This window comes from Sorex fumeus, unplaced genomic scaffold (assembly GCF_029834395.1).
Source record: "Sorex fumeus unplaced genomic scaffold, SorFum_2.1 ptg000115l, whole genome shotgun sequence".
Classification (NCBI taxonomy): Eukaryota; Metazoa; Chordata; class Mammalia; order Eulipotyphla; family Soricidae; genus Sorex; species Sorex fumeus.
In genome coordinates, this window is record NW_026606172.1 from 17,336,993 (window position 1) to 17,363,265 (window position 26,273).

At 36.7% G+C, this 26,273-nt stretch overlaps 1 protein-coding gene across 1 annotated transcript in view; it reads right to left on the bottom strand.

The window, feature by feature from the left end:
- Window positions 1-10,569: 10,569 nt before the first annotated feature.
- Window positions 10,570-26,273, bottom strand: part of SAMSN1 (SAM domain, SH3 domain and nuclear localization signals 1) — a 52,347-nt gene continuing 36,643 nt past the window's right edge. The window contains exons 6-8 of the mRNA XM_056135469.1: window positions 23,361-23,567; window positions 21,241-21,391; window positions 10,570-10,900 (exon numbers count right to left, since the gene is read on the bottom strand). Of these exons, the coding sequence (XP_055991444.1) occupies window positions 10,698-10,900; window positions 21,241-21,391; window positions 23,361-23,567 (561 nt within the window). The 3' untranslated portion in view covers window positions 10,570-10,697. The remainder of the gene's footprint in view (window positions 10,901-21,240; window positions 21,392-23,360; window positions 23,568-26,273) is intronic.

Below are 26,273 nucleotides of genomic sequence, written 5' to 3' on the forward strand. Positions count from 1 at the left end.
AGGCTTTGTATGAGACCCACATTAGTGAGTTATATTGCAGATGAAATACAACCTAGGATTAAGGAATTTAAAAAATGAAAAGGGATAGTAAAATTCTAGTCTCTGTATGATATAACCTTTATTAAAAACTCAAAAAAATGCTGTTAATGTCACATACCTCTGATTAGGTACAAACCAACTACCTTGTTACATTCTATTTTATTACATAATGATTTCATTGAGATTACCCATTAGAGTTGATAGATGGTAAGTTGTGCCAACAGAAATGACCCCTACATTTCTTTACAATGTAGACTTTGGGTTCAGTTGTAAGAAATTTTAGACCATGTTTTCCTTGCAGATAGACTGCCCCGAGCTCTGCACCTTGTAAACTTCAATTTATATGCTGCCAATCAGGCCAATACCAGGGATTGTTAGGCACTTGGAAAATAAGTCTGGCAAATTCTCCTGAAGCAGATGGGTAAGGAATATTATTTTTTTTAATTTTATCGAATCACCGTGATATAGTTACAAGCTCCATGTTTGGGTTACAATCACAAAATGATCAAACACTTATCCCTCCATCAGTGCACATTCCCCACCACTAATATCCCCGGTATACCCCCACTTTCCCACTCTCCCCCTGCCTCCATGGCAGACAATTTTCCCCATACTCTCTCTCTACTTTGGAGCATTGTTTTGCTATATAGCTACTGAGAGGTTATCATATTTGGTCCTTTATCTACTTTCTGCACACATCTCCCATCTCAACCTCCAGCCATCATTTTCTTAGTGATCCCTTCTCTATTCCAGCTGCATTCTCCCCTTTGCTCATGAGTCAGGCTTCCAGCTCTGGAGCAATCTACCTGACCCATGTATCTACTATCCTTAGGTGTCAGCCTCATATTATGTTTTTTATACTCCACAAATGAATGCAGTCCTTCTATGTCTGTCCCTCTCTTTCTGACTCATTTCACTTAGCATGACAGTTTCCATGTCTATCCATTTATAAGCAAAGTTCATGACTTCATATCTCCTGACAGCTGCATAGTATTCCATTGTGTAGATGTACTAAAGTTTCTTTAATCAGTCATCTGTTCTAGGGAACTTGGGTTGTTTCCAGATTTTGGCTATTGTGAATAGTGCTGCAATGAACATATAGGTACAGGTGTCATTTCTACTGTGTTTTTTTGCATCCTCGGGATATATTCCCAGAAGTGGTATTGCGAGGTCATACAGAATCTCAATTTCTAGTTTTTGAAGGACTGTCTATATTGTTTTTCAGAAAGGCTGAACTAGTGGGCATTCCCACCAACAGTGAAAGAGTGTCCCTTTTCCCCCACATCCATGCCAGCACTGGTGTGTCTGACCCTAGTTTGAAACCCTGACACTATATATTGTCCTCTAAATCCTGCCAGGAATAATCCCTGAGCAGAACATCAAAAATAAACCCTGAGCACTGCTGGGTGTGATCCAATAAGCAAAAAATGAAAAAAAAAAAAAGTGTACAAGAGCCAGAACAAGGTGATCTCATGCTGAAGGGAGCTACCCCAACCTCACGGCTTTCCCATGGTTTAGTCTTTTAGTAAGGCTTCTCATTCATTGAACCCAAGGAATCCGAGAACAGAGACCAAGGATGAAGTATTATCTGGTCTGACCTCACTGACTGGTTACCAGGGGTTCACTTGTGAAAGATAAATCTGGAGAGAAGGCAGGGGGATCAAAAACAACTTAGTTTGATGTAAGCGTCTCATTTTTCTTTAGGTGATCCAAATTCATTGTCACCCTTTGAATAGTTTTCTCAATTTGATTTCTAAAAGTCACTGCCAATAATTGCTTTCATGGTTTGTTCTACAGTATCTTATTCATCATCTTAAAATCTCTAGTAGTTGTGATTTAATGAACATAAGTCCATGTGTAATGAACTTAAGTCTGAGTATTCGGGGTTATAAAAATACAAAGCTAAATGTCATCCATACAGTTCATTATTCTCTCTGTATATCTTTAGAAAAATATAGGGGCCAAATTCAGCAGTTGTCAGGGGCCTAGGAGCTCTTAGTCATATTGGACAGGGAGTATGTGCTTGTTGCTATGTGCTATGCCAAAGATTGGAACTAAGGCCTATCACATACTATGCATGTGATCGATGACTTGAATTACCTCTGCAGTTCCAACAGTATACTTTCACTGTCTGTAATCTGTATTGCTAAAAGAACACTACAGTCTTTACTTTTTATATCCGTTTGCCTTCTAATTATATTTTCTAGTCAAATATTTAACTATTACTTCTTGGCTCATGGATTCTAAGGTACAATAAAAATCCAAAGGGAAATGTATTTGTTGTTATGCAAAGATAGATTTTTCTCCCCCAGAGCATTCTCAATGATTGCTACAGGAATGAATGAGTAAATGTTTCAAGAATGAGTAGTTGCAGAAAACCAACTTACTGCTGTACAGAGTGCATGCAGCCTCCGGTTACAAGTACTCATGAATCTCCTTTTGTTGAGTTCTCTGTTTTTTTTATGAATATGCATATTGGGGAAAAACTCCCATCTGCTCTCTTTTAGCTGATTCTATCACATTTTTGAGCTGTGCATCATTATGGAGCTTCAGAGAAAGATGATCATTTACATTACATATGGATATAAAGGAGAGAGGAGTTGATGAATTGCAAACAAGTATAATTTATATAGACAAAGTATGCCAGAAGTGCTTTTCACCCCATTTTACTTTGTAAATGGAATGATTCCTGCCCATTCACTTGGCCTAGTGCCTAAGAACTCAGAAAAAGAAAAAAAAGATTCGTTGAGCTTTAGCATCAGGATTCTACTCTGTCCCCTTGAGTAAACAGAGTTCTGCATACAGGCTCCCTAAAGGATTCCAGAAGGTCAAAAGGGATCACTCACCATACTAGTATTATTTTTTCTATTTATTCCTCATAATTTTCTAATTTATAATATGTATCACACATAAACACTGGCACTCTTGGGAATTCAAATATGAGAAGTTTGCCTGATGAAGATAGAGAGCAGAGTAATGAAAAGCTTGTATTTTGTTCATAAATCAGCTTCTCTCTGTACTTTGATTCCCCTCAGCAGATTATTCGTCTAAATACCTCACAGTTTTCTAATTATTTAAATACCTACATTTAGAATATAAAACTCATAAGGGCTTCTCTGAGGTTATAGCACAATCAGCTGTGACTATTATATAAGATAATTGTAAAAGACCAGTCCTTGCCAGAAAGATAGCACAGGAGGATGGCATTTGTCTTACATGTAGTTGACCCAGGTCCAAGCCCCCCATATCACAAATTCCCTGAGCACAGGTTTGGGTCACTGCTAAGCACAGAGCCAGGATTAGCCCCAGAACATCAACAGGATATGGATCCAAAACAAATGACCGGGGATCCAGGTGCAGTAAAACCCAAATCTCCTATTAGTTTATTCATTCATTAGTAGAAGTATTCAGTTATATGGTCAATCATTCAGTTCTCAATAATTATTATCTCTGTCCAATTTTAGGAGTGAGAAATACAACATAAATATAACTTAGCCTCTTGCTTAATTGGCTGTGAGTAAACAAATACTCTTTCATGACAAAACGGCCATTTTTCTGCAGTTATGCTAGTTCATCTGAGTTTTCTCTCATTGTTGCTGAACAATACATTGTCCTAGATATTTGATAATTGTGTCTTAGGAATTTTAAATTAAGAAACTGGGGATGGAGAAACTTCTTAAAGGGCTGGGGTACAATGCATGGCATATGGAAGCTCTGGGTTCTCTCACCAATATTTAAGGGTACCCCATCACCACCACAAGCAAACGCTTATTACAGTGCCAGGAGTAGCCCCTGGGTACTGCTGGGTATGATCCACAAATAAAACAACAGAAAATTAAAAATCACTAATTCCTTGAGCAGATTAGAGTAGTATGCATAGTATTTACATATGTCATTGCATTTTTATTTTATATTCATAACATGGTATTTTATATTATCAATGGATAAAATTCAGTGGATTACTTCATAATTATTGATAGATGTTTTTATGCACATAGCATATGTATTGTGCTGAGTACCTTCCATTATCTCCATTATCTCATTCACACAATGGTGTGAAATATTATTATAGTTATTCTAATACCAAAAAAGCTTACAGGGGAAGTAACCTGGTCACTCCAATCAGAATCTCTAGAATATGTGTTTAGATTAACATCAGAAGGGCTGAGATGATAGTATGGGGGATAGGATAGTTGCCTTGCATGAAGTTTAATACCCAGCACCCTATATGGTTCCTGAGTCCTACCAGGAGCAATCCCTGAGCACAGAGCCAGGAGTAGGCATCAAAAAACTCTGGGCGTGGCTCCAAAATCAACATAAATAAACATTGGGTGAAATTAGATGAAGTCAGCAATAAAATGGGAAGGGGCATAAAAGTGATGGTTTCATCTATCTTATTTCCATAACCAAAAATTCTGTTCAGATTTAGAATCTGCTGTTCTTTTACCTATATTTAGTTTCTATTCATCTTGCTTTCAACATTTTATATAATTTTAGCATGACTTCCCACTTTATAAAGGAGTGCTTAAAGCCTGTATAGGATTAGTTATACAATTTTCTTTGTCAGTACTGGGGACGGAAGTGCGTGTGTGTGGGGAGTGATGGAGTATCTAAAATTTCTTCATATCATATTTCTCAGAACTTATGCTTCTAACGGAAGTTTCTCAATATGAAATGTCATCAATTTGGTCTCACTCAGGAAGTGGCAAGGCAGCTTGCCTGTAACCTCAGTCAGTTGGACATTCTCTACAACCTGCAACTCTTTAGCTTCCTTTCCTTTTAGGAGTTTTTCAAATTTTGCATGTTGTTTCTTTATTAATACTGTTGGCAACTCATTTTACATAAAAGCTTCAGGTAAGATTCATCATGATAAAGACCTTCATATTTTTATCAGCAATAAGATGGGAGGACATCCAGGCACAGGGGCAGGAGACTCTGCTTTGTTCTCTTCTGGGAGCTTGGTTTTAGTCTCTGGAACCTGGCTGTTGATGGGGTTACATGGAACTTGTTGGGTGTAACTGCCTAGCTACTGGAAGATGGGGGATCTGGGTAGAAGAGGCCCAGTCATGAACTGAGCAGGCTTGGAGATCTCAGTCCCAGGTCCCACACACCTGGGTTCCTCTGCCGGTTCCTTAAGTGTGAGGCTTGTCCTAGCATGTGGAGACTGGTCTCAGCATGGCTGTGGCTGGATCCTGGAGGTTTTCAGCTTCTGGGGCTCTGCTCAGGGCAGAGAGGGAAACTCAACCTGCCCCTTCAAGGGGCCCCATCCACCCAAATCCCCGATATTCCAGTAGTTAAAGAGTTACACCCAACCTAACCCCATCAAGGGCCAAAATCCAGAGACTATAAAACTAAGCTCCTGTAAGTGCGCACTACATTTGCAACCACACGACCACTTATTATCTGGTTCTCACTCTCAGAGAATCCAGAAGGCTACCAAGAGTATCCTGACTGCATATATGCCTGACTGGGAACACCTGTAAAGGTGATTGCAGGATACCTCAAAAGCCTCCATCCATCTTGGAGAGCCCAGCAAGCTACCAAGAGTATCCCGCCCACACGGCAGAGCCTGGCAAGCTCCCCGTGGCATACTCGATATGACAAAAACAGTAACAATGATGGTCCTCATTCCCATGACCCTGAAAAAGTCCCAAATATGTCATCGGACTACACTAGCCCATGACAGGAATGAATGGAGAAGTTACTGGCACCCACTCAAGCAAATCGATGAACAATGGGGTGATAGTGATAATGATAGTGAAGAGGGGAGGGGAGGGAAAACAATGTAAATATTCTAAACTTTACTTTTATGAAAAATTGTGAGGACTTTTCTACTTAGCTGGAATGAATTTTCTTTAGCTATGCATATTGTGATAGCACACTTAAATTTGTAGATGTTAGATCAGAATCATTGAGTTCTGGAACTTTTTTATAGACTTTCTACAATGACTCAGTTCATTTCAATAGAGAGGAGATGGCAAGATTCTAGTGCAGATTATCTGATTCTAAAGAGGCTTGACTAGGAGTCAAGGGCAACACACATTCCAATACATAAATATTGTTGAGTGAATAAATGAATCAATGAAACTGGGCAGATCAAGAGATTTCTCAATGGAAGCAAAACCAGTGTGATCATCAGGCCAATTGTAATATGTCAACCGTCCAACCTTTGACTCTCCAAAGTCTCAGACTCACATTCCTCTCATAGCAAAAAGCCACTTGTCTAAACCCCCTAGACTGCACCTGACCTTGGAGGAACTATTTTTTCCTTTTTCATTCTTCCTGTGTGGTTAAGAAAGATAGAAGGAGTTGAGGCTACCACAGCAGGGATTTGTAAGTAGGTTAAAAACAAACAAGCAAACAACAACAACAACAACAAAAAAAAAACAAGAAAAACGCACCAACACCTAGTGTGACTTATACTTTTGCAACACGGGTGTCCTTTTCAGATCTGTGCCCTGTGATTGGGTAGTCCCTCCTGAGCATTGGCTCTCTTGAGTGTCTTCTTCCCTTCCCTTCCCTTCCCTTCCCTTCCCTTCCCTTCCCTTCCCTTCCCTTCCCTTCCCTTCCCTTCCCTTCCCTTCCCTTCCCTTCCCTTCCCTTCCCTTCCCTTCCCTTCCCTTCCCTTCCCTTCCCTTCCCTTCTCCTGCCCTCTTGGATCTCATCTCTCTCCTGCTACTTCAGTGTCCTCAAGACCTCTGCAGCACTCTGCTCAAATATATTTCCCTTGACTGAGTACCAGACCTTCATCTTGAAGGTACTGAACTTGTTGTGGCTGAGTATCCTCCACAGGCAATTTTCACCATTATATAATCAAGTAGTGTCTTCGGTGCTTCCCAACCTGTAATTTCCTAGCATTTTCATAAAGAAACAACACTTTCTTGGTCTCTCTGAAGTATCAAGTTGAAGAAAAAATTTAAATGATGGTCAGTGTTGTCTGTCCTTGAAGGCTCTAGGGTAATCTGTTTGAAGTGGTGGCTATCATAAGAATGGGGCCATATAGACCAAACATGATTGCCACTCAATGCCTCTTTTGCAAACTACAACACCCAAAAGGAGAGAGAGAGAACAAAGGGGAATGCCCAGCCACAGAGGCAGGGTGGGATGGGAGGGAGAGGGATACTGGGATCCATGGTGGTGGAAAATGGGCACTGGTGGAAGGATGGGTGTTTGATCATTGTATAATTGAAACCCAAGCACAAAATTTGTAAGTCTAAAACTGTACCTCATGGTGTCTCACTAATAAAAATTTAAAAAACAAACAAAAAACAAAAGTACTTCTGAATAAAGAAAAATAATAAAAGAGGGGAAAAAAAGAATGGAGCTATGATGGAGGCAGAATTTTAGAAGTGAACACAGAAATAATCATGATGTCTTTTACTACTGAATTGTGAATCACGTACCGGATTAAATAAATATGGGTCTGGACAAATATGCTATAGGTTGAGAGTATTAATAGTGTCCTCCTGTATTTGAAATAACACCTGGTGTTTCCTTGTTTTTCCTAAAGTTTTAGTTTAGATAAATGTGGTAATTCTCAAGGTATTTACCTACAGTTTGATTTAAATAGAAATATGAGAGACCAGAGAGATAGCTCACTAGACTGAAGCATGTATTTTGCATGTAAGAGGTGCATCTTTGATCTCCAGCACTGCATAGTTCCCTAAGCATCATCAGGAATTACCCCAGGGCACAGAACTGGTGGTAACTCTGAGCACCAATACTGTGGGTAACAAAACAACAAAGCCAAATACACACACACACACACACACACACACATGTAGGGCCTTTTTTTTCTTATTTTTTGGGTCACACTGGTGATACACAGGGGTTACTCCTGGCTCTGCAGTCAGAAATTACTCCTGGCAGTGCTCAGGGGACCATATGGGATGCTGGGAATCAAACGCCCTACCCGCTGTGCTATTACTCCAGACCCACATGTAGGATCTTTTATATGAGAATAATCACTTTAATTAAGGTATTCTGGCAAACATGTCTTTAATGTCCACCCTAGACCTCACGAAGCACCAGGCACAGGGGATTAAAAAGTTTAACCAAAACTCACCTCTGTAACAAGTAGGTCACTGTCTCATGGAAAGCAAATGCTATACAAATAGATTAAATATATCATGATAAGTTGTACAACAAAGACACAAGTTACCTTTGAAATGATTTTCTGCTTTTGGAAGCATTCAGGATATTAGTACCTTTATAAGATATAAAATTTGGAATTAAAAAAAGACAAACTAGTAAATAAAAATTTAGGGTGTTCGCCTTACAAGCGGCCAACATGGCTGACCCGAGTTCGATTCCTCCGCCCCTCTCGGAGAGCCCGGCAAGCTACCGAGAGTATTCGATATGCCAGACACAGTAACAACAAAGTCTCCAATGGAGACGTTACTGGGCCCGCTCGAGGTGAAGGTTACTAGTATGATCTAGACTGAATTGTCTTCATATCCTATATCCAAATTTATGTTGAAATTTTAACTCCTTGGTGTATGATATTTGGAGATGGGGCTTTGGTAAATGCATACATCTTGAAGGTAGGGCCCTCATGAGGAGATTAGTAAGAAAATAGTAAGAAAAATACCATAGAAGTTGCATTCTCTCATGGTAGCTATATGTAAAATAAAAATAGAACCTTTCATAATACAAATTTCATAATACAACTTTGAATTGAACTAGGAGTAAATAAATTTGTTATTTTAAGTTACCTAACGGGCTGGAGCGATAGCACAGCAGTAGGAGCAGTAGGGCGTTTACCTTGCACACAGCCAGCCCAGCCGAGCTGGGTTCTATTCCTCCACCCCTCTCAGAAAGCCCGGCAAGCTACCGAGAGTATCACGCCCGTTCGGCAAAGCCTGGCAAGCTACCTGTGACATATTCAATATGCCAAACACAGTAACAACAAGTCTCACGATGGAGACGTTACTGGGCCCGCTCGAGCAAATTGATGAATAATGGGAGAACCGTGACCGACAAGTTACCTAATATGTGGTATTTTGTTATGGCAGTCTGATCTGACTAACACATACATATATTCAGGTTTTTAAATGATGTATTTAATGCATCTGGGTTTCAGAAGACAGATTTGAGTGAGTGTGAGTGGTAATTTGATTTGGGCATATGTATATGAAGTTTGACTATAATATCTTGTCTGAGGGACAGAGGAATAGCACAACAGGCTAAATGCATGTTTTCCAAGCAGGAGTACTGCTAAGGATCAAACTGCTTATGACCTCCTCAACACACTATAAGTGACCGCTGAACAGGAGTAACTGCTAAGCATGAAGATCTAATGTGAAAATACCTGAAATAATATTAATATTGAAAGTTCAAAGTATATTTATTGTTAATATAAGGTTATTTTTAATTAAAATATTTATAGTTAAAGATGAAACATGTATACACTTATTAAACATAGATTTTATTGATTCAGAATTGACAATATGTTGTTTATCTACACTTTTATAACAAAAAACAGTAAATAAATAAAAAAAGATTAAACTCCAGTGTAGGACAGAATAATTTGTTCCCACTATTAACTTACTTTTTCAATAATAAATGAAAAAATAAGAACTTGAACAAAAGCTTGTGATATTTTTCTAAGCAGCTGAGAATTCATATATTTGTTAACTTTAATTTTGGAAAGGGGGCTGGAGCGATAGCACAGCGGTAGGGTGTTTGCCTTGCATGCAGCCAACATTGCCAACCCGAGTTCAATTCCTCCACCCCTCTCGGAGACCCCAGCAAGCTACCGAGAGTATCTCACCTGCACGGCAGAGCCTGGCAAGCTACCCGTGATGTATTCGGTATGCCAAACGCAGTAACAACAAGTCTCAAAATGGACACGTTACTGGGCCCGCTCGAGCAAATCAATGAACAACGGGAGGACCGTGATTTTTTGGAAAATTCTTGACTTTTGTCTTTTCATTCTTTTGCTCCATTTTTCTCACCTAGTAGGACTTTACATAAAGGAATACCGCCAGGAGTAAACCCTGAGCATAGCCAGGCGTGAACCAGAAAGCCCTTGCCCCCCCCCCAAAAAAAAACAACAAAAAATCAATTAAAGGGATGCTATGCTATTGATGCTGTGCTATATATCTTGGGTTCCTGGTCAATTTTTAATTTTTTCTAGTCTTTGTTTCAATTGCTATTATTTCTCATAGTTTCTAAGTTTCATGGCTCTTTCCTCAGCTTTATTAGGCTTATAATAAACTCATTACTTTATGATGTAAAAAAAAGAAAGTGAATGTAAATTTTGCTTGGACAATTAGTTAAATGAACACAAGTTCCATTATTATTCATTCAGTAATATACACAAATCCAAAATTAGGTGTAAGAAAGGCGAGTCCCTTTTTTATTTTTGCAGAACTTATTATCTTATACAATAAAGGCAAACAACACTGTGTTATATATGCCAAAGGCTTACAATTACACATAAATTCAAGCAAATGAGATAGTAATATGTTACATTTAAAATAATAACTATACATAATATGTACAATATTTGGGAATGTTAAGAAATTATGAACTTTTATGTACAATCATTCAGATGAAAATGGTTTTGCTTTAGGTTGCATCTACAAAAACTATTAAAATTTAAGCTCCAAAAGGGTTAAAATCGTGCTTCTGTAGCGAAAGTTGAGAATGTCTGTTCAGTCACTTGGTTCTGTGATAGTAATCTTCTGTACCATGTCTGACAGATTTCCAGACTCCAGATCTTCTTTGCCATTATCTGAATTTTCTGATGAGATATAGCAACCGGAGTCCCTCGGGCAGTCATCTAACTGTGACTTATTTAAAGTGGTGCCTGGACTTAAGGATAAGGGCACGGATTCATTTTCTTGTTCTTGAATAGCTGTAAAAGGGAAAGAAAGCAGCAGTTAGACAGAGCCAAGAAAAATTTTATTCATATACTCATTCATCTGTTTCAACATTCCAACCTTGACTTTATTATAATTGAAACCTCTGTAAATAAACAATATGTTTGTTCATTACGAGAGAGATATTTGCACTCAAGTATTCGAACCACTGAAGTTTGCCCTTTGTTGCTCACTTGCAGTTTCATGGAATTCATGTGTACTGCTTGTATAAGTGAAGATCAATATGGGCTCTCATTTTACATTAATGATAAGTTGCCAGAAAAAGCAGATTGTATTCACAGTGTGACTGATGCCTTGTCCAAATACTCCTTAAAGTAACATTAGAAAAAGTCATTTGTAGTTTAAATGTACAATCCAAGTCAACAGAGATCTTTGTGAACGATTCTCAAATCATGATAATGTGGATTAATGAATAAAAGATCACTACAGGGAACAATATTAGGTAGGGCTTCAATTATTTGAAAATTAACTAACAAAACAAAGTATCCAGAATTTTACTCTGTTTACATTCATCAGAAAAACAGACATAGAAACCAAGTTGCTTTCAGATAACAAAACACTAACTACTAAGTCTTCACTATGAATATTGTGTTTGTTGTTTCTATTTAGTTCCTAAGAAGTGTTTTGTTCAGATTAGTAATTCTAATTCATCAAAAATGTATTCTAGAGTGAAGTGGCATCATCTTTAAGAAAGGGAAATTCATATTACAGATGAGTAAAAGGTCTTAAGCAGCCCTGTAAAATAGTTTTCATCTTCTTCAGAATTATTTTTCTTTAGTGTTCCCCACGTGACTGTGAGATTTCTTCCTTTCTTTTCCCTGACACTAGAAAGGAGTTTTCAGGTCATCTGCATTCTGCGGGCACTTCCTCATTATCTAGATGAATCTTAGACTTCCATTTCTTAGCTCTTTTGTGTGTCTTGCTCATTTACCTCCTAGCATCATGGATTCTCCATTTTGAGAACAAAGCACATGCATTTCAGGGTGAAACCTCTGCCTTCAGAACTTAGGAGTTTTTATCACATTCCAGTGGAAAAAAAAAGGTAAATCTCAAGTTCAAATTCCTTAAAAGGAAACAATTGTATAATTTTCTACAATAGACTATTGTAATGATAAACAATTTATCTTTAGAAAATATAACTGTGTCTTTTTTTAATATTCTTCTGCCTTTAAATGCATTTTCTAGACTCCAGCTATTGTCAACATTCCTTTACGGTCCAGTGTATATCCAATTGTTATCAACCTCTGCTGCAAAAGAGAATTGAGCCCTGGTGCCTTAAGGCATCCTGTATGTAATGAATTAACTTCTCTTCAATGTGTCTAGAATGGTGCTAGTTATGTACCATCTATAGGGAAATTGAGAAAATAGTCATTTGTATTATGTTGTGATTTAGATAAGGGGCTCAAATTAAGAAAGGCTAGAAACATGATTAAAAAAATGAGTCTATCATGTTCAAACGGATCATAAGTAGTTCTTTTAACCTCCTGCTCTTATACTCAACAATAAAACCATGTTGATGCAATTTTCCTAAATATCTTCTATGGCTTTATTTAGCTGTGTATTCAAGTGTCAGGTATTTAATCAAGTGATGGTATCACTAGATCTAAGTCTAAGAGGATTATATGATGGCTATTTTAAAAAACAACAACTACCGTTTATCAATTTCCTTTTATTAGTCATAAGAATGTTTAAGATTGGGGGGATCCATTTAATATTCATTAGTCTATGTGAATATCAGTCCTTCGCTTTTGTTTTTAAGCCCTTCTTTTATGAAAAGGCAGCTTTGAAATAGGACCCCAGTCTCTGAGGAAAACCTTTCTCTCTCTTGCCTCTGCTTTTCTTATTGCAAAGTAAATGAAATGAAATGAGCCAGCCCTGTGTTCTATTATACAAGTGTTTCTGGAAAAGGCCAGAGGAATTAGTCCTTTTATAAGCTTCCTGCCACATCAGCAATGATCACCATAGTTGGAGTGTGACCTTCTGAGTCAAAATGGTTTGAGGGGATAAGGCCAAATTTCCAGATTATATTTGAGCCTATTACCTGTGAATAAAATTAAAAGAACTGAGTTACCTTGCTTTAAACTGACATCTTAACTAGAATGTGGCATAGTAGAAACATTTTGCTACCAATGCTATCCTCATTTAGGTTGGTTACCAACAGTGGAGCACTAGAATTTAGGTTTAAAGAACTCTGAGTTTAAAAATCACATTTTTTTTTCTTTTAAAAAGAAGACATACTAAAGATTGTTACTTCATCCCCATATCCCTCCACATATTCATCTCAAAGAGAACAATGTAAACAATACATGAAAAAAGACTTTAATAAAGATATCATTGTGAAATATTAGTAATAAAGATGCATTTGTATTTTTTCTTTATTTTTACTCAGGAACCACTATTTCACATTCTTTAAATTCGACAGATTGATTTGTCTTAAATACAGATTATTTAGTGTTGAAATCTTTTGTTTGCAATTTTTATGGAGAAAGGAAATAGTTTCTCAGTATGAAAGTGACCCAGCAGGGTAATTTATGGAACAGCAGTAATTTGCTAAATGATTTCCTAGTGCAAAGAAAACAGGACTGTGCCTCCTCAAATGCTGCACACCAGGCTTGCAATCAGAGCCTGCAGCTGAGCGGCAGGCGCCCCTCAACTCCAACTCTAAAAAGGAAGGGCTGGTTGTTATGTCACAAAGTGGTGATAAAAGTTAGAAGGCATTCAGTTACTGTATATGGAGGATTGATATTCACCTCCACTTGTTTTTGTTTTGTTTTGCTCCTGACACAAATGACCTAGGTATCAGCACAAATCTAGGTTGTGTTATGGGTGGTTCTTTGGGCAGAGTGAATTAATTCACACTGGGCATCCACATTTTCTTTGTAAGTCATTAAATCCCTTCATGTGGTCAGGAAACAGAATAAAGCTAACTGACCTACCTAGACAATGAAACTATAATGTTTCTAAGTTTTGTCTCACAGCTCAAGATTTTGGGCTAACTGGAAAAGTAACACATGATAAGAAACAGTTTTTCCGCAAAATTATAGATTTTTCATAGGCCCTTGAATATATTTTTTAAACCCCAAATGACAACATGGCAATTTAAAAAATCAATATGTCATATAGTTATTAAAATAAAACACATACATATGCACATAATTCACAAATGAAAACATTTCACATTTTAGTTTTCCTCTGTCATGCTCAGATCAAGCATAGAATTTTGCATTTGGTTTTGATAAAAAGAAAACTCTTGGGACTGGGGAAATATATAACCAATCAGGGACACAGGCTTTGCTTGTGCTCAGGTGCGACATGGTCCCCTGAGCACTACTGTCATTGTGACCCTACAGGCCCCCAGTACAACAGGGACTTGGTCTTGGCATTAAGCCACCTACCTACTAACCTATGCATCCCATGGAGTGGTCCAGAGACTCCTGAGAAGTACTTGGGAGGCCTTTACCCAAATAAAAATATTCAGCTGGTGTACTTTTGTAATATATCCCCTAAAGATTCCAGGTTATAAAAATCCGAGTAGACTGGAGAATCATTACATAATTTGCAGAAAGGTCTCTCTGTTGACAGCTAACAGCTTGCATAACAGGAGTCTCTGAAAGTAGTTCTGCACTCAAAACAGGTCTGTGTGCTATATAATGAAACATCTCTGGGCTGGAGAGAGTACAGTGGGTAAGGCACTTGCACACAGCCAAACCTAGTTCTATCCCAGGCAATACATGTGGTTCCCTAGCGCTGCCAAGAGTGACTGCTGAGCAGAGACCCAGTCCTGTGAACATCCAGCTGTGACCCCAAAATAAAAATGAAAGAAAAAAAAAGAAAGAAGAGGAGGGGGAGAACAAGTAAAGAAGAAGGAAAAGAAACCATAGAGGGTTTTTGTTGTTGTTAAGAAATAATATTTAGGAACACATTTGTAATAAAGAAGTAATTAGAATATTAAAATCTGTGTATGTCTTGCCAATAATTTTTAGGCATTATAAAAGACCTATGGTTCCAAATTTTAAGCTGGTCACTGAGGGACAAAATGTGTCTTGGGGACAAGAATATAAGCTAGCTAATATAATTGTTCACAAAATAATTATATTGGGGTTGTGATATTTATTCAATCTCAATTATATTTAAAGTAAAGAAATCTTTAAGGAAATTTAAAAAGTTCCTAGCTCTGGGAAAATGATTTTGTGAGCAAATGAGAGAAATCATTCTATATTTATCTGTTAGAAAGCTGAAGATTCAATAAAAATGCAAACTACACTTGTTTTAGCATTTCTTTCTGAGGTTTATTAACCTGAGAGTTCAGATTTTGACTTTACTGTACAGTGTCCTTGGCATGAAGCTACTATTTCTTTGGGCCAAATATTAAAAACTAAAGCAACCTAGTTGGGTATAGAAAAATGTCTGTTCAATGAACAATCTCAATATCCATTAATTAAGAATGTGTGTGATTGATTAAAAGAAATATGAACCAAAGACAATAAAAGAACAAGAATTCTGTTGACAACCAAATGAAGATTCTTCTTGGATTTTTGAATTCTTCATTTGTTACTCAACAGCAATTGTCAACTATTCATTCATAACACAAGACTAGAAGTTTTGGGTCACACATGGCAATAGGAAATATAAATTTTCTGTTGATGTAATCATTAAAAAATTATAGTTGCTGCTGTGATACTACAGCAGGTAAGGGTGCTAGCCTTGCATGTCGCTGACCTGGGTTTGATCCCTGGTATCATAAGGTCCCTATACACCACCAGGAGTAATTCCTGAGTGCTGAGCCAGAAGTAACCCCTGCATACAATTGGGTGTGACACAAAAAACAAAAAAAAAAAAGGTATTATACTATCACAGTGCTGCAGAAAACAAGCATTTTATTGTTCTTTCTAGACAGGCATTTCAAGTTCCTTCTGTGGTTGGGTTAAAATTCAATGAATTTTCTTCTCTGGGAATAGTTCTCTGGTGGAAGAGTCAAAAAGTCTCGACTCAATTAACCTTATTTGTGTTTATAAAATGTGGCATTTTATTCATGACTCAAATCTCAGGGGTTAGAAGCAAAAGACAACATAAATAAATAAAATTCATGTAGCCAAATATCTATAACCACAACTAGATACTGAGTGTGTACTTATAAATAAATAAATAAGAGTAAAATGACTGTGTTCATTCTCTACCCTCTATATGTGGGTGGTTAGCATAATTTTTCATGAAAAAATGTAAGTTTCTTGAATCTAGATCCACATCATATGGCAAGTGGGCTGGAAACACCAGGTAAGCGTGTCAGGGGCTAGGGCATCAGGCAACCCTGCCATACTAGCCAGCCAACTGCTGGACTGCTGCTTGGCATGATTACAAATCTCCCCTGCTGACAGCTCATGTTCCAAGCTCCTGGCTGGGCCTTGCCATTTGCCCTGCATCTTTTTGGGCAGGTAGGCAGGTGGAAAGGCACAACTGGGGATAGCTGAGCAATGAGGGCTGCTGTGATCACAGCTGGTGCCAACAGCTTGGCACATAACCCACCCATCCCCCTTCTTTCGTAGTGCATACTGCAACCACAGGTTGCAGCAGTTACACAAAATATAGATAGACAGATTCTAGAACAGTTTCCTCATTCAGTTCTTAGAGCTTTTTTTTTTCATTTAAAATTGAATTACACCTGTGCTAAAGAGAAAATAAGATACTTGCATTAACCATTCTCCTCAAGGGCAATTGTATACATTTGCATAGGACCAATTTTAAGGTACCTTAAAATACTTCTGAATGTGGAAAAATGGAATAGTGAAGAATAAAGAGAAAATTGTTATTATAAAAAACAGTTAACTATCTTATTTGTGGCATTTCTCAGTAATGCAAAAGGCTGTGTCTTTTGCACACACACATTCACTATTTTCTTTTCTTACTAGCTGGGAACATTTACCCAAGGTAAATAAACCATTTTTAAATTCAAATGATAAACAGAGAAGCCCTAGCATGCACAAAATAAACAGATTTTGCTCTTTTGCTCTTTCACAAGCAAAGTTTCACCCCAATTTTTCTTTTTCTAACCTCATCTGAATTCCCAGTTGAGGGAGCCAGTGACCTAATTCTGCTCAGTTCTAATGCAATACAAGAGTAAATTCAGAATATCTATGTGTTGGTCTTGCTGGGATTGCAGAATTCCAAATTCATCCTCTTGGCCCATAGGTAATCCTGTGATCAGCTCTAATACTATTTGCAAGCCCTTCTATCACCTATAGGAGAAGCTTCTTTGGCGCCTGTCAAGTACTGACCTAAAAAGTTTAATCCGGTCTACATTTTTAATGTCTAAATGGGTACAATATTATCTATTTTGGCCTCCGTGACAATAAAACTGGCCTGCTGTAAGGCTTAAGAGTTTTGTTTTTCTCGCTATCCCATCCCCCCTCCTCTTGATGCCTTGAGATATAGCAAATATTCACATGGGACTTGACGTCTTCCCTACATTATCACAAATTTTTAATTCTTCTCAAAACAGGTGCCCACTTTATTCTTCCAAATTATGAAACATGGAAGCACCAAACTAGGAATATATTAATGTTCTGAAATTAACATTTTTCGATGATGAAAAGAAAACGCACACATAAAACCCTAACCAATTTTTCATCCTCCACCCCCCCATACACACAGTAAAGCTAACGATTTTTTACCTATGTCTGTGACATCCATTTGTTTTTAATAATGTCTTAGTTTTATAAAACCATATATTCAAGGTCTTTATCATTCAGGGTACATGAAGGTTGTGCATTTAATCTTTAGCATGGTTGTAGAAGCTGTGATTTACAGAATAGGGAATAGATAAAAATAAGCATGCAGCAACATGGTGTCGAATCATCAGAACTCACCATCTTATCAACAAATAGAAGTCATTCTTCTTTATTTCTTGAGAAAAGAAGTTTCATATAAGACAAATAGCCTTCAGTCAGAATAGCCTAACATGCAATATGCATCTTTTTGACATGTATATTCTAATACTGCTTTAGACTATAAGATTAAAACAAGAAAAATTTCAGGGTTGTATGTTGACAACAGACACTGGTTGAATCTGCATTTTTTCCATTTTTCATTTTCCAGAATTTGACTAAGTGTAGAAATGTTTATATGTTACTGGAGATTACTGAATGTTCAACTTCCAGTGACCTTCAAATGCTGCTTTCTAAAGTATTAAAAATGAAAATTACTGGAAGATTTGTACTTTTTAAAATCAAACATTGAAAGAGTGCCCTATCATGTTTTGGAGATAAAGTCTTTTGTTTGTAGAGAGCCAGGTATAGTAGATGTGTTTCTAAAAGATTTGAAAATGAGATCAAGGTATGTAACCTTGACAAGGTCACTTACTTTTAATTCTAATTTTTCTGTTGTGCAATGAAAAAACTTAGGGCAGATGTTTCTGGTTTTGTTTTAATTACACCTAGCCTCTAATATATCATTTATAATGCCCAATTTTTTTGTTAACACATATGTTGAGTGATGAAAGATATGAAATGAAGAAATTAAGTGGTCATCTCAGATGACCCAAGACGACTAGACTGATGTTACTATTATGAGTTACTGCTAAACTTTTTTTTTTATCTCTCGGAGAGTCAGGCAAGCTACCAAGAGTATTTCGCCCACACGGCGAAGCCTGGCAAGCTACCAGTGATGTATCCAATATGCCAAACACAGTAACAACTAGTCTCACGATGAAGACGTTATTGGGCCCGCTGGAGCAAATCGATGAACAATGGGAGAACAGTGACAGTGACAGTGTTTTATCTATAAGACCTGTCTACTGAGGCTATCTCTGGTCCTTCTCATCATAAATTCTGTTATAGTGCAGACATAGTAGACCTACATCTCGTAGGGGTCATGATTTACAAGGCTTTTAGTCCTCCTTTTTGTTGTTGTTGTTTAAACATATATTTTATTGATTGATTTTTTTTTTTTTGGTTTTTGAGTCACACCTGGCGATGCACAGGGGTTACTCCTGTCTCTGCGCTCAGGAATTATTCTTGGTGGTGCTCAGGGAACCATATGGGATGTTGGGGATCGAACCCGGGTCAGCCACATGCAAGGCAAACACCCTACCCGCTGTGCTATCACTATGGCCCCCTTTTAGTCCTCCTTAAGTTTTAATTTCTACACTCTGAGCTGGTAAAATGGACTTATAGCCCCCTAGATAATTGATAAAGTAGTAGAAAACTTCAATATCTGAATATGGATTGTTCTTTCCATCTGTGCCAGTTTGCATGTGTAGAATAATGAACTTTTCTAGCATACTTTCATAAAAACTATCACTTGCCTACTTAACTATCAGTTAGACCCCTTTGAAATTTATTGCTGGAAATATTTCCTCATATGTAACATGAGCTACATTTTTACCTACCCAGAAGTTTTATAGATGAAAAGTAATTATTTACGAGTGTTCCCCCCCTTCAAAAATCCAAAACAAAACTGAGCTCTCTGCTCATATTTCAGCATCAGATGATTTGGGAGAGTATTGGCAATAATACCGAGCATTATCAATTATAAGAACTCTAATCCTTAATCTGACATTGCTCATGAGGGACTGTGTTTTGAAGTGACAAGCTGTGAATGCAATGGTCTCATTAAATGGAAAGATACTGTTATATCAATTTACACTGATCCATTTTCTTTTGGCTTGTACTATTGAGTAAATTGACTATTTTGGCCTTTGCCTGCTTTTCTCACACCACCCCCCTCGCTTTTGGCATCTCCCCCTCTCCATAACTTCAAAGAATGTATAGAAACACCCGGGTCTGAAGAGGAAATCAATTCTGCAGGTTTCAGAGTAGTATTGTACATGAAAACTCTTTGAAACTGATGAAGGTCTATGTAAATGCAAGAGAATGAGAATAAAGTGAGGTACAGTTTCCCAAATAGAAACTCCTATGAGACAAATGATATGTCTATAATTAACACAGGCTGTGTGAAAATGCCAAGTTGGTGGGAACTGTCAATGAAGTTATAGGAAGTCCCTTGAAAGGAATGTTAAGAGAGGGGGATTCCTAAACCTGAGTGGTCTCCTTGCTCTCCGTGTAGACTGCTATTTGCAATGTTAGAAGTTATGGCATTGCATCACAAACACTGTCCTTAGCTTTCTAATTTTCTGGAACTTGAGCTAGGACAAATTACTCATTTTCTCAATTTCTCACTACAACAATGGAGACTTCAATATTAAAGAATATAATGAATGTAAAGATCTTGATTCAAAGTTCTGCTCATAAAAATATTAAAATAAAGGAGTTAATTGAGCCAGAGTGATAATACAGAGGGCAAAGTGTTTGTCTTGCACACAGCTGACCTGGGTTCAAACCCTGGCACCCTGTAAGGTGCTCTGAACTCTTCCAGAAGTGATCTCTGAGCAGAGAGCCAGGATTAATCCCTGAGTGAGCATCATTTTATGTGACTCAATAACAAAAAATGGTGTTAATAATCATATTAATATTAATTTTAGAAAAGAAGGTTTGTTATTAGATGCTCTGAGTATCTTCTACATCTCTGAAATCACGTACCTTCCTTTTCTCCACCACCCCTAACCCTATAACAAACTGAAATACTCCTTGAAGAGCTCGGTATACCTTAAACTTAGGGTTTTAGGAGCCTGACCAGATTTACTAAGAAGAGTTTTCAGGTTGAGCAATTCTAAAAACAAAAGTTATCTTATTTTTGAAGACACAGTTGGTTGAGCCAGTATTCTGCCAAAAGTAAATCTGCCTGTATTGCTCTATCTTCAGTTTATACTTACAAATAAAGAGAACCATCTCAGATAATGAAAGTGAATGTTGAATATTTTTGCAAGCTATTATAACATTTTGGAAGAATACTATAAACATGTACAAGATGTGCCTAGATGGTAATGAAATGAATTTTTTGTGTGTGATGTGAAGGCTCATTAGCTGAGAGCCATGCTCTGTGCTACTCTACGGAAGTCACATATGACATTTCTCACTAATGGCTCATGCTGTCACTAAATATTTGTCTCTAACTCCCTCAGTCTTTGGGAATGCAGACATCCACTTGCACGTAAATTAATAGCTCTGCAGAATATAAATGAGGTCCCCAGAAAAGTCCTTTCATTTTCTGAGTACAATAAAGAACAAGAGTCCTTTTCCTAATTAAAGACTGGATCAGAGTGGTTTTTTCCAAACCTATAAGAAAATACTTATTTTATGGAAAAGAATATTCTATATGATTTTCAGTAAATGAAACAGCAGCTTCATTTTTTTCCATAGCTGAACTAGTCACATTAAACTGTGATTATGCAATGAGGAGAAGGGTAGGTACACACACTTACTTTCTTCATCAAGGAGACTTTCAGCAGCTGATAGTAACCTCATCCTGTCTTCTGGATTATTAATGTCTAATTCAATGAGATGACTCTCTTTTATCTCCTTTAAATCTTCCAGGGTCTCATAACCATTGAGCAGAAGGGTTGAGGTGTATTCCTGTGTAGGAGGGAAAAATACATATAATATAATAAGATCCTAATATTTTATTTTTAGCTTTCTTTAAATTTAAGGAAAGTAGACATATGGAAGTCAAAGGTAATGCTAGAACTTTAACTGAACATTATTTACTTGTACTGGGTCTCTACATGTGAAGCCTAGAATATTTAAAATAGTATGCTTCATAATTCTGATATTCTGAAAGCACAGATATAAAGAAAAAAATATTTACATTAACCTATACAGAGCTAAATCAGGGATCAATTAAATAAATGAGTCATTCATCCCATTTGGCACTTCATTTTTCTAATAACTAAATTGACAAAGCTAACATGCCCTAAGTGTATCAATAAAATGTCTCTAATAGAGTAATTATGGGAAAAAAGTTTTAGTATCTATATCTTATTTTGTTTTCTTTAATTGAAAAAGCACCTATTCTCTTTAATTTCTTTAGGTAGGTAAATATATATATATTTAACCTATATATTAACATAAATATATATATAAAAGTTATATTTCTAAGCAAAAAGTAGACAGCTATTTGGTTAAAATGCATCGTATAAGCTTAAGAAAGTTCAAATTTTCTATTTAATAAAGTTATTTTATTAAACATAAAAGCAGTGTGAGGAAAGTTTTCTTTCCTTTTTTCAGCATAATATTTTGTCCATCATTTGCATCAATTTATATGGTTTAAAATTCACAAGCTTCATATTTCAAAGTCAGTTATTTATGTAACCTTGTTCTCAAATAAAATATAAATGCAAAGTGAAGTTGAATGCCTTTCAACTTCTTCAAAAAATTCCATTGCACTTGGCCATAATGTCATATCCCTATTTTTGCGACTAAACTTCAGTCAGATGAAGTATCAAAGGTTTAAGCAATCATGATCAACTTCTTGCCAATCCTTTTAGGGAAAAAAAAACACAGAGAGAGAGAAAGAAGTAAGCTTAGTGTTCTTTTAAAGATAGTGCAAACTAGGAGAAACTGAATTAGAAGAGAGTAAACCAAATCTTCCAACCTGATATAAGCATCTAACTATGCATTCTACAGTAAGCTATTTCACTTCCTTAGACCTTGGTTTTCTCACAGGTATGGAAGAAACAAGTGACGAAGAGATTCAAAGTTCCATTTAGGACAACTCCATTTAAAGCAATACAGGAAGACCTCAATAGTGTGTTTACAGACAGGAAGAACTCTAGAGAGTTCATACAAATAATTAATGAAAGTCTAACTATTATCCTGATATATTTCAAAATTATCTAAGTACTGTCATGTCAACTTGAGTAATAGAATCCAAAACCATAAATTAAGTGAAGTCACACATTTACATATATTTATATACATATTTCTATAAAACAGGTATTTCCTTCAATTTTGTTAATATAACAAGAAAACTGTTGGATTATTAAATATAAACTATACAATCTATATGACACAATGATTATAATCCAATTATTATGGGTGCTTAATGGTTTTATGAGCCTCATTTCTTCAAAAGTTACTTTAAAAACTATTAAATTTAATTGTCTTCTTTAATCTGGTTTAAATACTTGCTCTCTAAAAAATACAATTTCCTTTTGTTTTCCTTTCAATTAGTTCCCTGAGGGTTTTGATTTGTTTTGTTTTGTTTCATTTTTTATTTTTAATCTTCACTCTCTCTTATTCATTCTTATTTATATACTTTACCATGTCATCTCCCAGGTAGTTTTCATTTTTTCACTGTACTTTCTCAAGATTAATCTCTATTGTCATTGCTGATTGCCATTAAAAAGGTCAAGGGATATTAGAGCAACAAAGGTCCTTGCATAATGAAAGTAATGAAGAGGAAGTAAAAACTATACTTGGAAGTCAAATATTCCTTCTGTGTAGATTGTGTAATTTTAAACACCGTTACAGACAGATTCTGGCCCACTCTTCTCTGTTATCCATCAAATGCCACCAAAATCAAACTAGCCACAGGCTCACTAACCTGAAGTTGAATCATCTCTAAGAACTCCTGCAGACTCTTGTGCTTTTCGATGCCACTCCTTCGGTGTGCCTTTGTTTTCCTGGGGGCCACTTCTTCATCTGAGATGACATCCACATAGATAAACTTGAAGTTTCCCACCTTATTATTCAACATTCCTGTCCAAATCCCCATTGGTGTTTTGCAGATAATGTCTATGATGTCTCCTTTCTAAGAACAAAGACATAAACTATTAAAAAGATGGGGAGAGAGAGAGAAGAAACAACAGACCCACATGTAGGGCCCCCACCAAGATTTAATATCCAACTTATTTGTATTTTTAGTGTCTCTTCAAAGAAAAGAAGTTTAAACCAATAAAGTAGGTGTTTTTTGCTTGTACTAGTGAGGTACTATGAATGATAAGAACCTCTGCTTTTCCCTTAGGGAAGGTAGCTTGGCTGAAATAATTTTGTCTTTTCTTTTGGTAATAACTTTGTCTAACCCTCTTTTTGACTATAAAACCTTTCCCATATTGTACAAGCCCCCTGTAGAGAGAGCCTTTTTACTTGGCAGATGGGAGGCTGTCTGATTCGTGGATCATTTAATAAAGCCAATTAGATCTCTATTCTAATGAAATGTGTTCTTTTTTAACAGCATAAATCAAATTTTAGAATTCTTGTGCGACATAATTGGCAAGAAAAATGAAGTAATAACCATTATAATAATGAGAAATTATGGTAAAGGGGCTCATAGATAAGAAATCTAAGAGGAATTTTCATATAAAAGTTTAAAGAAACTACTAGCTGTGTTAAAGAATGCTTCAACAGGTTTAAAGAAAAGCTCCTATATGCATTTGGTGATATGTCTATAGTTTTTTTTTTGTCATCTATTAACTTCTACTTGTAGATTACAATATGATTTACAAAATATTTTTGTACACACTGGCTGGAGCGATAGCACAGTGGTAGGGCATTTGCCTTGCATGCAGCCAGCCCGGCCAAGCTGGGTTAAATTCCTCTGCCCCTCTTGCAGAGCCCGGCAAGCTACCGAGAGTATCTCGCCCGCACAGCAAAGCCTGTCAAGCTACCCGTAATGTATTCAATATGCCAAACACAGTAACAACAAGCCTCAAAATGGAGACATTATTGGGCCCGCTGGAGCAAAATCGATGAACAACGGGAAAACAGAGACAGACAGAGTATGTACTCCCATAACACATCTCTTAGGTACATGAATGGATGTCCTTGTTACTCTAAATGTTATAGGAAAGGGAACAAAAGCAGCAGAAAACTTCTCAAGATTTATATAAAGCTAATTGTAGGATGAGAATTCAAGCTAAATTGTCTGATCTTTAAAAGTATGTTCTTTTCATTAGCCTGTCAAAGCAACATGCAAGTAGCAAAGTCCAAGTAACCTATCATCCCTGGGGGGCTCCCCAATTAAGGAAGGGGAGGACAACGGTGTTTGTGATTCTATTTCTACTCCTACGTCATTTGAAATTTTTTTTGCTTATTTTTTTTTGGGGGGGGGGTCACACCTGGCAATGCACAGGGGTTATTCCTGGCTTTGCACTCAGGAATTACTCCTGGCGATGCTCAGGGAACCATATGGGATGCTGGGAATCAAACCCAGGTTGACTGTGTGCAAGGCAAAAGCCCTACCCGCTATACTACCACTCCAGTCCCTTAGTTTGAAAAATTTATGTTACAAAATAAATCCATGTAGGTATTGCATCCATCCAAAATTATGAAAATATTCAGAATTATATAGATATATACATGAATGCATGTATATAGACATGTGTACACTAAGGATAAATTATCTTGTATTTTTCTAGAAAAATTTAAATTAAAAAATTTAAATTGAAGTATAAATCATAGCGGTAAATATATATCTATCTATATAGAGATAGATATAGATATATAGATATACTTCTCAGAGAGCCTGGCAAGCTGAGAGTATCCTGCCTGCAAGGCGGAACCTGGCAAGCTACCGTTGGCATATTCAATATGCCAAAAAACAGTAACAACAACGAGTCTTATTTTCCTGACCCTGAAAGGGCCTCCAATACATCAGTATTGGGAAAGACAAGTAAGGATAGGCTTGGATGATGGAGACATTAATGGTGCCCGTTCGAGTAAATCGATGAATAATGGGATCACAGTGATACAGTGAAACAGTGATATTAAAGTATGGAATATGAAATAAGACACTATGGGATAGACAAACCAGCTGACCTTTTTTCTTTATTCACATTGAGGACTTTAGTTGACTAGAGAATGACACTTACTGGGAAGGGTAGAAAATCTCTTAGGGGTATTTATTTTATATAGAAAAATTATTTTCATGAATTATGTTTTCTATGTTTAAGTCATAGTTAACATTTTTGAAGTAGTACAGATAACTTTCTTCTACAGAGAGGACAATATAGATTCAATTATTTAGGCAATTTTTATGAATCTACACTCAAAATGTGAAGCCTGCCACTAAGAATATTTTTTCATACTGCTCTGTGAATATGTATTCTTTACCCAAATTGGCAACTGTTTATAAAAATAGAATTAATATGATTTAAATATCTAGTCTTTTCAATTTGTGATCATCTGTTATTCTGGCCCTATGAATTATTTATGCAGTTCCACTTGCCTTTAACAAATCCTAGGCTATATTGGATCAACTATGCAGACTTGAAAATCCCTGAAAGCTCCAAGGAAAATTTTAAGCATGACAGTTCTTTGCCATATTCTTCCTATTATCCTTTAAACTTACAAAACATATGCATTCTTAGAAAGCCCACAGGCCACTAAGTGGAGATCCAGTTTCACTTTTGGATCCTTTTGGATAAGACCCTTGATGGAAACAATAGTATTCAATCCTCAGTGGTAACTGTGGGATTTTATTGTCTCCTACAATAGCTTCACAAACATTATCTCTGCA